At 43.1% G+C, this 18134-nt stretch overlaps 1 protein-coding gene across 5 annotated transcripts in view; it reads left to right on the top strand.

The window, feature by feature from the left end:
* The window catches only part of NFASC (neurofascin), a 175470-nt gene that overhangs the window by 65438 nt on the left and 91898 nt on the right, over positions 1 to 18134 (top strand). For all 5 annotated transcript variants that reach the window (XM_074351986.1, XM_074351984.1, XM_074351982.1 and 2 more), the window contains exon 2: positions 14613 to 14721. In XM_074351986.1, coding sequence (XP_074208087.1) covers positions 14613 to 14721 — 109 coding nt within the window. The remainder of the gene's footprint in view (positions 1 to 14612; positions 14722 to 18134) is intronic.

Here is an 18134-nt window from a genome sequence, read left to right as displayed (position 1 = left end):
CTCAGTCCAGATCTGTGAGGTTTGGGCATCAGAGGATGATCTGAGTGCCTGATCTCCTCCCAGGAGACTCGCCGCCTCCCGTGTGGTTCACTGAATTCTGAGAGGTCCAGTTGGCCATCCCAGCCACTGCAGGGGAGGAGAGGGAACAGGCCCCTGTCCTTGGTTTGGGGGAGGCTGAAAGAGGAGCGCCTGTGTTTGTGATGTCCAGGCTGAAGGGGAGTAACAAACCCGCCCCGGGGAGCCCCCGGGCTGATGGGAAAGAGAAAGCACAGACGTAGGAGGGTAACTAAGAGCACAATGCTCCAAGTTACCAAGTCTATTTTAACAAAAGAAGTCAGAGCACTTCTGGCCCCACACTGCCACCAGAGGACTTTGAAACCTGACCGCTGGCTGCCGCTTGCCTTTTCCTGGCCAGCGGCACGAGCAGCCGTTGGCCATCACATCTGCAAAACGAGAAGCCGGCGAAGTCAGTGATGTCACAGATGGTGCCCGTCTTGGTTGGGTTGGTCTTCTCTGCCCAGGCTTCGTTTCAGGTGGCACTTACAGCCTTGGCAGGAGGGAAGGAGACGCTCCCGCAGGTAGCTGGGCGACACCCAGGTGTCTCTCCACTTCCCTTGTCCAACCCCAGCGTGGTTCACAGCTCACACTCCGCTGCACGGGCCGAGGTGGTGCACCGGGGACGGGCCCGTTCCCGGCCCTGCAGAACAGCTATGACTCCCAGGTGATGTTCTAGAGCGCTGGCTAGCGTGCGGTGTGTTCCTCTGTCCTTGGCAGAAATGGACTCCTTCTGTCTCCCTGCCCTTCCTCCACAGCACCTCCCCCTGGAAACTGTGACTGCCCGTGTCGGGCAAGAGGGGAGACCCTGAGGTCTCCCGAGAGCGACACTGATTTATCAGGAGATTCTTGCTTTGTCCCACAAATGACTTATATGTCACCTTGAGCAAATTCTCCTCCACTCCTTTACTCTGCTACCAGGACCACCGTTTTCCCATCAGTGTTGAACTAAGGAGGCGAGGTGGACAGGAAAGACCACGGGATGTGAAGTCATGAGGCCCAGGTTCAATTCCTGGCTCTACTGTTCCTAACTGTGTGGCCTTGGGCAAGATGAGTCTATTTTCCCTCAGATAAATGCTTTCGTAAAAATCATTTGAGCCTTAGTGTTCTTACCTGAAAGATGGACATGATGACAATAATATCTACCATCCTGGGAAGTTATGATGATCAATTATAGTGAATATGTTGAAATACTTTGAAAATTGTAAAGCATTTAATAACCAGTGTTAGCTTTCAAAGAGGAGGTGGATACCGTTACCTTTCCTTCTCACATGGTAGTGGTGGTGATAATATTGAACAAAAGGTCATACACGAGAACAAAAAGTCTATTAAAATATAAGAGATGAGTATTAGCCAAAGTAAATACTGAGTCCACAAGGTTTGGGAGCCTGAGGGGCAGGAACAGCTCATCCGTGGTCAGTGCTGTGTAGGGCTAAACAGGGAAAGGATAAACCGGGCAGGTTTTAGGCTCAGAGAACGAGTCTGGTGAAAAAAGTAAGACTCAGAATCGTGGCAGTAATACATAATATGAACTGTTGCCTTTCAGACCAAGTGCTGGGGAGAGTCAAAGGAATCCAGGAAGCCTGCATGGAGGAAATACTTTTTATTATAGCTACATGGATGAGTATATTCACCTACTCAACAGATGCTTTTTGGCCACCTTCTATGGGCTGGGCACTGTTCTAGATGGCAGAAATATGGCAGTAAATAGACAAAAATCCCTGTATTTCAAGGAACGTACATTTTAACAGGGAAAGACAGGCAATAAACCGGGAAAATAAGTAGTTAAGATGCAGTACATTAGGAGGTAGCAAGTGCTAAGGAGTTACAGATGAGGCAGGTAAGGAGGATAGGGAGTGTTGCTGGGGCAAGATGGTCTGTGATTTTAGATAGGGTGGCTTAGGAACTCCTTACTGAGAAGGGGACGTGGAAGCAAAATCCCAAAGGAGGAAAACAAGATAGTAGGCAAGAGTGGTGGTGTGGATCAGGAGAACAGCAGAAGAGGAAGTGAGGAGAGAGCGGATTCCTTTTAAAGGAAGAGGCGATAGGATTTGCTGATGGCTCAGCTCTAAGGTGAGACAGAGAGAGCGGAGTCAGAGATGACCCTAGGGTTTGCCGTAAACACCAGGAAGGGTTGTCATTAACCGAAATGGGAAAGGCTGCATTGGCGGGGTAGGAGGAAGGTGAGATCAGGGGCTGAGTTTCAGACTCTGAGGCACCTGTTAGAAATACAGAGATGCCAAGTCGGCAGTTAGGTATGTGGGTCCGAATTTCGGTGGAGAGGTCCTGGCTAGAAATTTACAATTGGGAGTTTTCAGTGTATTGATTGTATTTAATGCTGTGAAACTAGATGGAGTCACAAGACAGAGAGCCCGAGTGGAGAAGAGACCCCAGGACGGAAGCTGGGGTGCTCCAGCATTAGGAGTTCCAGATGCCAAGCGAAGAAAGTGTTTCCAGGAGGACAGGGTGATCACTTGGGTTCAGCAAGAAAGATGAGAACAAGGAATGTGTTTACCATGAGACTGACACTACAGAGGTGACCTTGTTAAGACCAGTTTTGCCTGAGTTGTGTGTGGAGATCTTGACTGGAATGGGTTTAAAAGAAGTTTGGAGAAGAGAAATTGGAGGCTGTAAGTGTAGGCAGGTCTGTAAGGAGTTTTCTTGTAAAAGGGCATCCAGAGCCAAGAGAGAGGGCAAGGGAAGGCCCCAGGCGTTAGGTTGGGATAAATCACGACATGTTTGTAAGCTGATGGGAAAGATCCACTAAACAAGGAAAACCTGGTGAGGCCAGAGGACGAGAAGAATTGCTGGAGCACTGCTGCTGAGTGGGCAAGAGGGACAGGGTCCAGACACGGACACAGGAGAGAAGGTGGCGCGAACGGGACAGAAGCAGGCGGGTGGGCAAACGGAGCTGTGGCGCCCGTGGAAGGTCTCGCTTGTTGCTTCTATTTCCTGTCAAAGAATAAACATGGCCATCAGCCAAGAGCAAAAGGGTGGGGAAACCCCAGTTTCTTAAAAAATAAAGTATAAAAGAGAAAAGAGAAATGGAACCCCGGTTTCTTAAAAAAATAAAGTGTAAGGGAAGAAGAGGTGAAACTTACAGATGAAAAGAGACATAATAATTATCAGCTAATGTGTGGACTTTATTTGGATTCTGATTCAAACACTTAAAAAAAATGACATTTGTGAGCCAACTGGAAATTTAGACATTGAATGGATATTTGATAATAATAAAAGTTATTGATAATTTTGGAGGTATGATGTTCTTGAGGTTATGTTTTATAAAAGGGTCGTCTTTTAGAGACAGATGCTGAAATATCCACAAATAAAATTATACAATGGCAGGGGTTTGCTTCAAAATAACCAAACAGGGAGAAGTCTGTGTATGTGTGTATGTGTGTGTGTTAGATAATGTGTGATTGGCCTTGGGTCAGTAATTTTCGATGTTGGTTGATGTGCGTATGGAAATTCATTATACTTTTTCCTGCTTCATAATAAAAATTAAAACCAAGGGAAGAAGAATGGGGAAGGAGTGGTTAGGCAGTTAAGGAGAAAGGAGAAGGTATGAATTGCCACCTGGGGGTGGGGTGCATTCGATTGTCACATGCCATTAAGGGTCCACTTGAGAGTCAAGAGCATGAATTTAAAATGAAGCCAGACAGCATGGAGGTACGTGTGTCCCCAGCCATGACCAGCTGCACGTGTGTGGGCGCAGAACAGGCGGAGTGTCGTGGGCGTAGCCCACCAAGTACAGGAGGTGCCCCCATGACACTGATAAAGTCTTGAAGGACCAGGGTCTCGTCTTTGCTTCAGTGACTTCACGGCTGATCTGACTGGCTGATTCCCCAGCCCACTCACGTGGGTTGACTAAAACTCACACTGTACCGCAGGTACTTTAAAATGATTTATTTGGAGATGCTAGGTGGAGGAAGGAATGGGGATTTATTGTTTAAGGAGTACGGAGTGTCAGTCTGGGAAGATGAAAAAGTTCTAAGGATGGATGGTGATGATGGTCGCACAACAAGGTGAATGTACTTAATGCCACTGAACATTACTTAAAATGGTTAGAGTGGTAAATTTTGCGTTATGTATATTTTATCAGTTTTTTTTTTTTTAAAGATTTACTTGGTTGCATCTACAAGAAAAGAAAATAGTGGGAATAGAAGTGGTTCCAATTGCCCTGTGTCCCGTGCTCCTCCTCCTCGGTCCTAAATAGTGGATAATCTTGGTCTGCACATCCTCTCCCCATGTGCTTGTGGCTGGGACAGGTGCACTGTTAATGCCCCTCATGAACAATGTCAGATCCCCGTTTTCACTTGTTAGCTTGTTCTGTGGAGGATGTCATTGAGGTCCATTTGGGAATCAAAGCATCATCTAAAGATACAATGTTCCGCATCCCTCATGATGATTCAGCCTTTGTAGAGTGCTGCCCTCACCCCCTCCCGTCTATCAGTCTGTGATCTTTCCCAAGACTCTTCCGTCTGAAGCAGGAGCCAGTCTTTCATTGGATCATTTCTTCTAGGTCCTAGTCACAGGACTAGGGGTCCAGTTGCTATGACATGCCTGTTTTATCTTCCTTACGAAGAGATTTCTATAAATTAAAACATTTCTCTGGCGAGGGCATGTTACCATTGCAAATTTGTCTCTCGTTCACAGTATAATTTAAAACCAAGACATATGGAATATATAAACTAAGTAGGGTTATACCTCTTTTTCCTCTTCGGCATAATAACAATTTTCTGAGGTAATCACAAAGAGAACTTTTAAAAGTCCCTTGTATGGTTTGCTCATCTTTGCATCTTCCACAGGGCCACTCACAAAGTAGTGGTTGGACTGTTGCTCTATTGCTGTGAGCTAGGCTTCGGCATGGCATCAAAGGAGTGTGGGCTCTGGGGATACCCACCGACTTTGGTTTGAGTGTGGGTTCTGCCACTCACACAGCTGAGAAACCCTAGGCAAGTTTTTTTTAACATCGCTAGGCTTCAGATTTCTAATGGGTAAAATCAGGATAATATTGTCTTCCTTATAGGAACGTTGTAGGGGTTAAAAAGGATGGTTACTGTAGGAGAGGATGTCTGTTCTTAATTTTCCCTCATTGCTGCTGCCTATTTTGACAAACATGGCTAAGAAAGGATTGGAATGTAGATAGCTGTGTGACCTTAGAGAGATCATTGACCATCTCTGAGTGTCATTCGCATTTCTTATCTGTTTCTGCCTCACTTTTCTCATCACATTGAATGATGGAATTCAGTTAGAGATTTCTGAGATCTCTTTCTTTTAGGTAATCTAGGATTTCTTTGACTCATTGGAGCAGATTTTTTTTGGAGGAGGGTAAGACGGGGGAACCTCAGGTACATAACATTGGATTAACCATAATCCTCACTCTCATCATTGGTCCATACATTTCCTGCTGGTTTTCTTTCTTTTATTCTTTCTCTTTCTTTCCCTCCCTCCTTCCCCCTCCTTCCTTCTTTTCTTCCTTCCATTCTTCCTTCCTGTTCATCTATCTGTTTACTTATTTATTTATAATAATATTGTAAGTACCTGCAAACCACCTACAACAAAAGATAGGACTTTGATAATTATCGAATATCTAATCCTGCATCGCACCACAACCACCAAGCTATCCTGTCTATCTCCTCCACTACCACAAGTAATCATTATCTTTTTTTTAATTGTGGTAAAATATACATGACATAAAATTTGCCATTTACACCGTGTTTAAATGCGTAGCTCTTTAGTGTTCAGTACATTCATGTTGTTATGCAACTAACCTTCAGAACTCTTTTCATCTTGCAAAACTGAAACTCTGTACCCGTTAAAGAGTAGCTCCCCATCCCTCCTCCCCCGGCAACCACCATTCTGCTTTCTGCCTCTGTGAAATCTGACTAGGTGCCTTGTGCAAGTGGTATACAGTATTCGTCCTTTTGTGGCTGACATTTCACTTTGCATGATATCCTCAAAGTTTATCCATGTTACAGCACACGTTAGAATTTCTTTCCTTTTTAAGGCTGAATAATATCTCATTGTATGTTTATTCCACATTTTCTTTATCCATTCATCCGATGATGGACACTTGGGTTGCTTCTACCTTTTGACTGTCTTGGATAATACTGCTGTGAACATGGTTGTGCAAATATCTCTTTGAGACCTTGCTTTTAATTCTTTGTAATATATAGCCAGAAGTGGAATTGCTGGATCATATGCTAATTCTATTTTTAATTTTTTGAGGAACCGCCATGCTGCTTTCCATAGAGGCTACACCATTTTCATTCCCACCAGCAACATAGGAGGTTTCCAGTTTCTCCACATCCTCACCAACACTTGTTATTTTCTGTTTGTTTGCTTGTTTTGGATATAGCCATCCTAATGGGTATGTGACAGTGTCTCATTGTGGTTCTGATTTGTGTTTCCCTAATGATTAGTGAGGTTGAGCATCTTTTCATGTGCATATGTCTTTGGAGAGATGTCTATTCAAGTTCTTTGCCCACGTTTTAATCATGTTGTTTGTTGTTGAGTTGTAGTAATCATTATTTTGAATCCTCTTTTCTTTCTTTTTTCTTTATTATAGTTTCATTGCATAGCACTCTAATTCACTTATTTTGCCTCCTTCATAATATTTCATTGTTTGCCTCTACCACAGTTTAATTATCCATTTCTATGTTGATGAACTTTTGGGCTATTTCTAGGTTTCTCCCATGGTGAACAGTGCGGCTAGGAATATTTTTGTACATGTACCAGAGTTCTTATGGGTGTTATATCTAGGAGTAAATTTGCTAAATCATAGTTTGTGAATGTTCAACTTGAGGGGGTGATGTTAAACTTTTTCCAAAGTGGTTGTACCCTTGTATAAGAAATCCTATGGCTCTTCAACCTCTTTCAGCACGTGATATCATCCGATTTAGTGTAAACTGATGTCTCATTATGGTCTTGATTTGCATTTCCCAGAGCACCAATATGTTTGCTAACTATATGCATTCTTGCTTGTCTCCTGCCTATATATCTATTGGATCATTTATCCTCTTATTTACTTATAGAACTTCTTTTGTTTTTTTTTTAATGGAGGGACTGGGGATTGACCCCAGGACCTTGTGCATGCTAAACAGGTGCTCTACCACTGAGCTATTACCCTCCCCATTAGAACTTCTTCATATATATATTATATAAAATTGAGGTATAGTTAGTTTACAATGTTGTGTCAGTTTCTGGTGTACAGCACAATGCTTCAGTCATGTATGAATATACATATATTCATTTTCATATTCTTTTTCACCGTAAGCTACTACAAGATATTGAATATATTTCCCTGTGCTATACCCTTTATATATTCTTGATCATGATCCTTTGTCAAGTGTGTATATTCAATATCTTCTCCTAGGTTTTAATTTGTCTTTTCATACACTTTAAGGAATTTTTTCCAAGTCAGGTTTATTGAGGTATAATTTACATAGAATAAAATTCACTTTTGTTAGGCGTACATACAGTCCTATGACTCTTTCAAACATGTACAGTTATGTAGCCACCACGATAATCAGATATAGAGCATTTCCGTCTTCCCATAAAGTTCTCATGTACCCTGTTTTGGTTAATCCTCCCACCCCCAACCCCAGCTCCTGGTAACCAGTGATCTTTATTAAGTACTTAGAGTATGTGTTTCCTAGAATGTCATAAAAATGGAATCATATAGTCTTAGTCTTTTGAGACCAGCTTCTCTTACTTAGCATGATACATTGGAGATGCCTCTGATTTGCTGTGTGTATTACTAGATCATTTCTTTTTATTGGTAAGTAGTATTCCATTGTATTCTGTGCACAGTTTATTTATCCACTCGCCTGTTGGCAGGCATTTGGCTTATTTCTAGTTTTTGGCAATTATGAATAAACTTGCCATAAATATTCACATGTAGGTTTTTGTGTAGAAATATATATTCGCTTCTCTTGGGTGAATATATAGGAGTGGGATTACTGGATCATATGGTAACTATGTGTTTCATTTTCTAGGAAACTGCTGAACAGTTTTCTAAAGCAGATATACTAATTTTTTCATTCCCCCCAGCAATGTATGCAAGTTCCAGTTGCTTCACAACCTCCCCAGCACACGGTAGTGTGAATTCGGGGGACGGGGAGGTTTGACTATTATTCTAACAGGTGTATAATGGTGTTTCATGGTCTCTCACTGTGGTTTTAATTTGCACTTCCCTAAGGACTAGTGGTGTTGAGCATCTTTTTGAGGGCTTATTTGCCAAATGTATCTTCTTTGGTGAAGTTGGGCGAAGATCTGTTTAGATCTTTTGCTTACTTTCTATTGGGTTATTTGTTTTCTTGTTATTCAGTTGAGAATTCATTGTATATTCAGCAACCAGCCCTTTATCAGATTTGTATTTTTGAAACCTTTTCTCCCAAGCTGTGGCTTGTCCTTTCATTCTCTTAGCAGTGTCTTTCAAATGGCCATGCAGCCCCCCGCACACCCCCCCAGCCTGTCCTGGGTGTTCCTCCTCCTTGCTGTGCAGCAGGCTTCATGCTGAGTTCCCCACTATCACCAGCAGTCACCCTGGGCACATGTTGAAGATACTGGTTCTTTACAGTGTTTACTGTTCTGTCTGGGCTGGTCTAATTTTGCTGGAACGGTGAGTGAAAGCGCTCATATCCATCATGAACTTTCCAGAGTGAATGCCCATCTTTCTTGCATTTAGAGAACCTCTTTCTCTTCTCTTCTTGCTGCAGGCTTCAGAATGCAGATCCAGCTGTACTGAAATAACAGTGCCCGATTTTAGCTGGATTTTTTTTTTTTTTGCACATTTGGAATGTGAGACTCAGTGAAGCAAGTTATCAAGGAAGGCTAACAAATCTCTTTTCTTGGAAATGTCATTGTTGAACACTCAGGATGCTCTTAGAATTGGGCAATTTTTTTCTGAGGAGAAATAGCTTTTTAAATACAGCTGAGAAAGTGTTTTAGTTTTTAAAAGTTTGATCAAAATTCTGTAATCTGTGCTAGCCTGTAAGGGAGTATGTTAAAAAATTATTTCCATCCAGTCTGTATTACTTTATGTGGTAGCAGATTTTTCTTCCTAATTTGTTCTACCAATGCCTAACATTAAATTGAATCTGCCAAGAGAAAGACATGAGGTATAAAAATTGGAAAGAAGGCGATAATATTATAATTATTTACAGATGGTATAATTAGTTACGTGGAATAGAGGGAGTCAACTGAGAACTATTTTTAATTAAGCTTTTTATTTTGAGACAATTATAGATTCATATGCAGCTGTAGCAAATAATAGAAAGATCCCTTATATTCTTTGCCCAGTTTCCCCCAATAGTAGTATCTTGCAAAACTGTAGCATAATATCACAACCAGGATATTGACAATATACAGTCAAGATAGAAAGCATTTCCATCATTACAAAGACCTCTCTTAGTGACCTTTTATAGCCATACCGATCTCCTCCCACCACCACCCCTCTTCTTTGACCCGTGGCAACCACTAATCTGTTCTGCATTTCTATAATTTTGTCATTTCCAGAATTTCGCATAAATGGACTTACACAATATTTAACCTCTTAGGGTTGACTTTTTCTACTCAGCATAATTCTTTGGAGATTTATCTAAGTTATCGCACGTTTCAATAATTCTTCCCTTTTTATTGCTGAGTCATGTTCCGTGATGCGGGCATACTGCTGTTTGTTTAACCATCCGTCCATTCAAGGATACCTGGGTTGTTTCCGGTTTGGGGCTATTATGAGTAAAGCCACAATAAACATTCTTGTGTAGGTTTTGGTGTGATCGTAGGTCTTTCTCTCTCTGGGATAAATGCCGAGAAGTGCACTTGGTGGGCTGTACGATAGTTGCATGCTTATTAGTCTTTCACGAAACTGCCAGACTGTGTTCTAGACTGGATGTTCCATTTCACGTTTCCACCAATAACGTACGAGTGATCTAGTTTTCCCACATTTTGTCAGCATTTGCTATTGTCATGGATTTTTATTTTGGACATTCTGATAGATGTGTAGTGATATCTCACTGGGTTTTTTTTTCTTTTTATTGTGGTTTTAATTTGCATTCCCCTAATGGTTAATGATGTTGAACATCTTTTCAAGTGCTTATTTGCCATCTGAATATCAACTTCAGTGACATGTCTTTTCATGTCTTGGGCCATGTTCTAATTGGATGGTTGCATCTCTGCTGCCAAGTTTTAAGGTTCTTTTTATATTCTAGAGCTCGTTCTTTGTCACGTGCATGGTCTCTCCCACTCTTCATCTTATTTTGCAAAGTTTTAAGTGTTGAAGTCCTGTTTATCTAGTTTTGCTCCTAGGGATCATGCTTTTGGCATCAAATCTAAGAATAGTTTGCCTGGATTTTCTTTTGTTTTTATTCTACAAGTTTGATAGATTTACATTTTATGTCCACCATCCATGTGCAGCCCATTTTTGTATAAGGGCTTAGGTTAAGAATCTGGCGGGGTGAGGGGGGTGGCTGTGTATCCTGTGGATGTCCAATTTTTCCAGCACCATTTGTTGAAAAGGCTATCATCCTCCATTGCTTTTGCATCTTTGTCAGAAGTCAGTTGAGCATATTTGTGCCAGTCTGTCTCTGGGTTCTCTATCCTGTTCTGTCGATCTACATGTCTATTCCTCCACTAATACCACATCATTATGATTACTGTAGCTGCATAATGAGTCTTTCAGTTGGGTAGATGGATTCCTCCTATGCATTTCTTCTTTTCAAAATTATTTTAGCTATCCTAGTTCCTTTGTTTTCCCATATAGATTTTAGGATAACCTGTCTATATCTACTAAAAATCTCGCTAGGATTTTGATAGTGGTTGCATTAAACCAGTGGCACCAGTTTGGGGAGAATCTACATCTTTACCATTTTGAGTCTTCCAATCCATGAACATGGTATGTCTCTCCATTTATTTAGATCTTTGATTTATTTAGTCAGCATTGCATAGTTTTTGGCATACAAGTCCTGTACATGTTTTGTTCATTTTATATTTAAGTATTTAATTTTTAAAAAATGTATCTGTGTATGCATAGACAGTCTCTGGAAGGATGCACAAGAGACTGGTAATAGTGGCTCATGGGGAACAGAGGCTCAGTGGGACTGGGAGGCTGCAGGACAAGGTTGGGAGAGAAATGTACTTATGTCTACTGTTCTTCTACTGTGTAGTCTTTTGAGTTTCATATCATGTGAAAGGATTACCTATTCCAAAAACAAACAAAATAATTATTTTAATGTTTAAGTAAGAACCTTAAGTGAGAGACAGAGACAGAGTCTGTGTTCCCTGAACGCTCAGACTAAATATCCAGGGGGAGGAGGCCCATGAACCAGGACTCAGGAGATGTTTGATTTTGTACTTCTTCAGAAATAGGCACTTATAGGATCATAGAATTGTGAGGTGAAAAAGTGTTAGCGGTTCCCTGGACCCACTTCTCTTCTGTGGCAGAGGAAGGACAATCTGGAAATAAACAGTTGCTGAGAAGAAATCTATAAGTGCTCCCCAGACGTTAAGATAGAAGAGAGAGAGCAGTTTGGGAGCTGGTGAGCAGCCCCAGGCACCCCCTCCCCTCCTCAGCCTGACCTGCTTTGCCTTCTTCTTGTTACTGAGGAGCATGTTCATCTGTCTACTTTGCCCCCTGACAGCCCAGGCCTCATTCCAGGGAAGCCAGCAGGTATCTGACCTTCTGAAATCTGGAGGCAGTGCCCCAGACGTGCCCAGCAACCTGGCCATGTCCCTATGCGTCATGGAGGCACTCTTCTTGCAGCCTGCAGGGTATCAGGTGTCTTTCTTGATCCCTGATCTTCCCCAGAGCATCAGGTGTTCCTCCTGGAAACTTCCTATCCCTGGGCCAGGTGGACAGTCTATGCACTCACTTCTCATTTAGCCTGAAGTCCTGAGAGCGGTGATAAAGGTATTGAGGTGATGGTAATCTCACTCAGCTTTAAGGGTTCTCTGTCTGTCTGTCTTGATGTCTGTCCATCTATCTTCAAATCACAATTCTCACTGGATCCTCACAGCAACCCCATAGGGCAGGTCAGATCCTCAATTTTCAAATGACAGTAAGATATTTGTACAAAGATTTGTTTTCCAAGTACTTTCCTAAAATTATCTCATTGCAGCCCCCAATACCCTCATATAGGAAAGGAAAGTTTTATTAACACAGATGTAAAAGATGACAACATTAAAGAGGCAGCTGTGAAATAGTGGGCCTTTGGGAGGACATATGGGCTTGAATCCTGACTCAAAGGACTCTTTACACGTGTTTCCTCCAGTGTAAAGTGGGGATAATAACACCCATATCCTTTGTCCTCCTACTGGGTTGTTGTCAGGATTAAATGACTATGGCTCAGAAGAGTTTTAAGAATTAGCATTCTAAGATTTCTCATTTGTCAACCCGTTTTGTCATTCAAAATTTATTTTTATTTTGAAAATGTTTTACAAAGAGAAGAGAACAATATAGTGAACCTAAAGTACCCATCACTCTCTTCAACAATTACCAGTACAGGGCTGGTCTTGTCTCAGTGATATCCCTACCCACTCCTCCCGCTTTTGCTTTATTGTCCAGATTTCAAAAATGAAGTATGGCCCTAACATCTTCCAAAGGTGACTCATAGGGTTTAAAAATATTATTAGAGATTTGTAAGATTTAAACATATTTGTTATGTTTCAATTTATTGCAGTCATGACCCTTACTGATGCTCAGCTTGACCAGGGAAACCTTATCCTGGGTAGCTTCCGAGTCTTTTTAGCCTAACTCTTGTAATCGTTCACATTTGGTTTGCTTTTATGGTGCGACAAGATGTTCTAGACTCACCTTATGTATTTGCTGCATCAGACATTTCTCCAAGAAAGTCTGATTCCTCTGGAGGGATGGTGTATAGAGTTCCTAATCTGATTGCTAGGGGTGCTCACTCCTACTAGGATGATCCTTGTTTCTAGACCTTACAGAATAGGAAGTGTGTGGGGGTCTGTGTGTGTGTGTGTGGATGTAAGATGAAACATGTGGAGCTCATCCTGATACTCCCAGCTTAGCCAGGACTATATAATTTTAACCTGATCTCATCAAGCTTACATTTGTATCTTCTTTCAGCAGGAAACTCTTGTTTCTCAGTAACATAAATATTATTGCTCATTTGGTTTATCCCACAATACACATACAAAAGTCTCAGAATAACGATAACAATAATAATAATACCATAGTATCATCAATAATACGATTATTGGAAACAGTATAGGACTTTTGTTTGGGAGGGGCAGGTGATGGGGCAGTTCTTTTTACTCATAGGGTATATCCCTCCAAGGACATGCAGTCCAACTACTGTGGTTTAATTTCTCTATGTGTAGTTATTGTCAACCAACTGGACGCATGGACTCATTTGTTGCTTTTTCATTTTAGGGATTTATTTTAAAACTATTAATTGTGTCTTACAATCCAAAGTAAATCCACAAAACAAGGTATATTTAATGTCTCTGTTTCCTCCACCTCATTCCTCCCCCTCCCTATAGGTCCTTTAAATTTTATTTTATGCTTTAACTTTTTATCATCTTTTTAAAACATAAGCAAATACGTGTATATCTTTGCATTCATTCCTCCTTTCTTAAATAAGTGGTAGCATATTAAAACCACTTTTTCCTACCATGTTGTTTTTTTTTTTTCACTTAACAATAATCCTGGAGGTCACAACATAGGCATCATATAAGAAACATTTCAAAAAGATTCCTTGAACTTAGACTTCTGGGTGAGAGTAAATGCATACTTATTTTAATAGATATTACCGCATCTCCTCCTACAAAGGTAAATGTTACCGTTTCCTGCAGACGCCTTTTAATGTTAAAGCAAATGACGAAGTGAGATATGTTATCTGTACGGAGAAAGGCAAAAAGATCACCCAAAAGGACTGGAGCTGGGACTCGAGCCCTTGAAATACCGACTGATGGCCTAGTGGTGTGACCCTCTGTCCTGTACCTTCTCGCCATTTTACAAATGAAGAAACTGAGACACATGTAGGGAAATGATCCACCCTAAATGATATAACAAGCTAGAACTTAAAACCCATATCTCCTAATCCTAAAATTAGATCTCCTTTTAATATGTCATAGATTTATTTATGGTGAACTCATTTTGATTATCTGTAGATAGGAGAGAAAAACATAGTAGTTCTCCTAAGTGAGAAAATTAATGAGATAATTATGGGTAAATTCTCCCTTGAGAGTAGGAGGAGAGATTCTTCAAGATATGGCTTAACTCCTTTAGGTGACTAAGGATTCAACAGTTTGATTATGGTGTTGGGCCACAGTAATGATCTTATGGAGAGAGAGACGGTCCTCCTCCCCAGAGTCCAGCATGTTTAGGCACCTTGCAGAATCTTCCCATTTCTCGCAGAGTGCTTTGAATTTCTGTGAACAAAGGTGCCGTTATGCTCTGTAAAACTGCCCAAATGGGTATGGACAAAAAGATGTAATTTCCCAGTGAATGAACAAGCTGCAAAGCACAGAGCCTTTTCTTTTTCCTTCCTGGAGTGACCCTGGGGTTTTTCTTTGTGCTTGCTTTGCAACAGGTTGATTGACTTATGTGCAATTTGGGACACTGGAGTTTTCGTTTCCGCTGCATACTGGAAGGGAGCCTCCTCTGGTGTTACAAGAAGGAGGCTGAATGAGGCAGAGACGGTGAGTGGGGCCTGGGCCTGGGGCCTGTGTCTCAAGGGGAGGGGTAGTGTGGGAATTCTTGCCTCCTGCCCCTTCTCTTTGATGAGACAAGTTTCTTTGCCAGGCCCTTGGGTCTTCCGAGGGGACATCTCCTTCCTTCTCCTCGGAGTCAGCCACAAAGCCAGAACTCAAGGCTCTCCTTTGCAAGGAGGCTGGCACTGGGGAGACACTTGCTCCTTTTTCTCCAGCCGATGCTGTGAGCCGGCATTAGCCCTGTCATTGTCCCAACTGTCCACTGCAGTTAAAAAATTGGGAGACAGCTGTGTTTGTGGCCCGCATTCCCTCTTAGCCTGGCCTGCACACCTGGGAGCCTCCTGAGTGACAGCCCCAGCATATGGGGGGCAGTCCGAGAACCGCTCCTCTGGGCAGGGCATTGGGCCTTGGCAGATGGGCAGCTGTCCAGGGCACAGTAAGCAGCTGAAACACATCCCTGAAGCCACACCCTGTGTCCAGGGTCTACATTGTTCTGTTACTGGTTAGAATTTCCTGCTATTCCCAGCAACTCCTGTTTTAGTCTTAAGGCAGAGGTGGCAGGGGAGGACATGCAGGAAGCAAGGGCTACAGTTGTAACCAAGGAGTAATTGGCATTGAATCAACAAGCTAGCAGCCCAGAGGCTTCTGAGCCGGAGGCCTGAACAGAGAAAGGTTTCCCTTTTCCTGAGTTTGGGCATCTCTGCTTTATTGCTCCAGCTCCCTTTCCAGACGTCTTTTGTTCTCCCAGAAAGAGCAGGAGCTTCGGGCTGGGAGGATGCAGGCAGGGAGGGAGTTGAAAGTTAGAACAGAATATGCTGATGACAAGGCTTTTGGAACTGGACAAAATCTAGCTCTACTTGCTTTGTGACCTTAGGAAAGTTTCAAACCACTCTGAGCCTGATTTTCCTGGTTTATACAATGGGAATAATGAACTTCTTGTTGTAAAGATACAACTAAAGATTAAACATATAAAATACCACAATAAAGTTGTTTTAAAAATTACAAATAAAAAAAAAAATATAAAGAGCCCTGCACTGCCCGGCATATAACAGGTTTATAGTAAGTGTTCAGTAAATGAAAGGTATTACTTGTCATATCCGCAGCAGCTCAGACATACTTGTATTATGAAGGTAGTTTCTATGTGGGTTCCTTTAGGTCTACAACTTGCCATAGACCAGTGTCGGGTTTCGGGGAACACTTGGTAAATCCATCTGACCACAGGGCGTTTCTACCTGATTATTTTTGTTAAGTATTGAACTTGAACATAGTGACAGTGGTGGGGGTACATGATGGCGGGAGGCATCTGATTGCAAAAGTAGTATCCAGCTTATTGTAAAAGGCATGTAAATCTATGTATAACAGCATGGGAACAGATCCCCAGGTTTGTGACAGAATCGGGAGTTCGTCCAGCTTTGTGTCACTGTGTCCCCTCTCTTGGCACTTTTTCATGTCCCCTCCCTACTTTCTATCTCTGTGTCCTGCTTAGACCCCTCCATACTCCTCCCTGGGCACGCACACTGTGGGTCACCTAAGCAGATCCCTGCCTAAGGGTCGCTTCACTGATGATAGCAGCATCGCTGCCAGCTGCACATCTGGCTGGAGCTGGAGTCACGCCCTGCTGCATCCTGCCCGATGCAGAGCAAACCTCTTCTAGCTGGCACCTCTGGGCACTTCAGATTTAATCTGCAAGCCCTAACATTGGTTCAGAGCTTTTATTTTTATACTGCGTTCCTTTATATTAGTTGTGTCCTTTGGCATTCAAGACAGTTCTGTGATGTGAGCCAGGCTGGTGTCACCATTCCCATTTGATTGATGAATAAACTGAGGCTCAAGGAGTTATTTCTCTGAGGACCACAGAATGAATGAGCAACAGAACTCACACTAGAACTCAGATGTCCCGAATCATGGGCCATTTTCCTTGCCGAGGCACCCACACATCAAGAAGGGTCAAAGGGTCAGAAGACTTTCAGACACACAGAGAAACTTGAAAAAAAGAAAAAAGAAAACAAGAGTGCCCACCTATAGCTACTGAGGGAACGAACAGTAAGTTCTGAGAGGAGGATGGCTGCTTTAGGTTCTTGAGAGGGTGGTAACAGTCCTTGTTACTATAATTAGCACTGGAGAACTCCCTGGGCGCAGGGCTTTGCATTTCCTGTTCAGTCCTCCTCACAGCAACCCTAGGAAATAGGGCGCATTATTACCTACATTTTACTGGTGACAGAAATATAGAGAGATGAAGGAATGTGCTCAGAGCCCCAGTAGTGAGCAAGTGTCAGCATGTGAATTCGAATTCTAGCAGGCCAGTTCTGGGACCTGCACAGTTGACCGTTTGGGTTTTCTGGGTGCTTTGGGGCTGCATAGCTGTTTTTAAGAGAGCTTCCTGCCAGTTCCAGGTAGGAATCTGATTTTGTCTCTCCATTCTGGAAGCCTCATAGGAGCAAGTCCTCTGTTGCTCTGTCCTCCTTCCCTCCAGCTCTTCTCCTTTTGTTCTGGGCCACTGCCATCTGGAGCTGCCCCAGGCATCTGCTCCCTCCCCAGCACACCCCTCCCTCCCTCCTCCTCCTGCAGCCCCAGTGTGAGACACCTTCCTGCACTCAGACTCATCGTCCCCCTCCTCCCTGCAGTGCTCCAGCTCCCGGTTCTCACCGGGCACTCAGAGCAGACACCTGCCCTCTGACACCAGGCAGAGGAACCATCCAGCTTCCCCAGGCTTTCAGTTTCTCAAATGGAGCCATTTGATTTATTGCTTTCACACTCCTCAGCCCCTCTGCCTGTTGGTGAGAAGCTGGGCCTTCTCTCTCCAAAACCATTGCAACAGGCCGCTGTGGCCAACGTGGGCTCAGGACATACCACAGGCAGCTGACCGGGGAAGGGCCGTGGAGCTGCATTAGGAACTGTTTTGCCTCCCCACTCCCGGCCCCATGACCGGTTCTGGGCCCCTGAGGCAGCACTCAGGGTGCCTGTGCAAATACCCATACTTTACTCTGTAGCCAAGGAGTTTATTATTCATTCTTGGAGCCTCCCACCGCTGGAGCCAACAGCGTCTTCGGTATAGGCATCATAGCTGCCAGCATTTTGCACCAGACTTCTAGACAAATGGTGCATCTTATAATGCGGGAAGCGATCTTCCCTGTCTGTTCCATGCGCCCCGCCCCCTCCTCCAGGCTCTCATATTTTCCCTTCTCCTCCAGCCTGTAGGAGCCTGCCAGGATGGCAGTTGGATCCAGACGGATGTCTGTATTGGATGTAAATGCAGAGGGTGGAGAGAGAGGAGGAACAGATGCGCTCCCTCCTGCTGTCTTAGTCCCTTCCTCCCTGCGCCTCCTTATCACATCAGACAGGAGTCTTAAAAACGTAACTGGGGTGTGCTATCCTTGGAACACCAACAGCTAGACCAATAT

This window comes from Camelus bactrianus, chromosome 23, assembly GCF_048773025.1.
Source record: "Camelus bactrianus isolate YW-2024 breed Bactrian camel chromosome 23, ASM4877302v1, whole genome shotgun sequence".
NCBI lineage: Eukaryota > Metazoa > Chordata > Mammalia > Artiodactyla > Camelidae > Camelus > Camelus bactrianus.
This window is presented reverse-complemented; position numbering and strand designations above follow the sequence as displayed.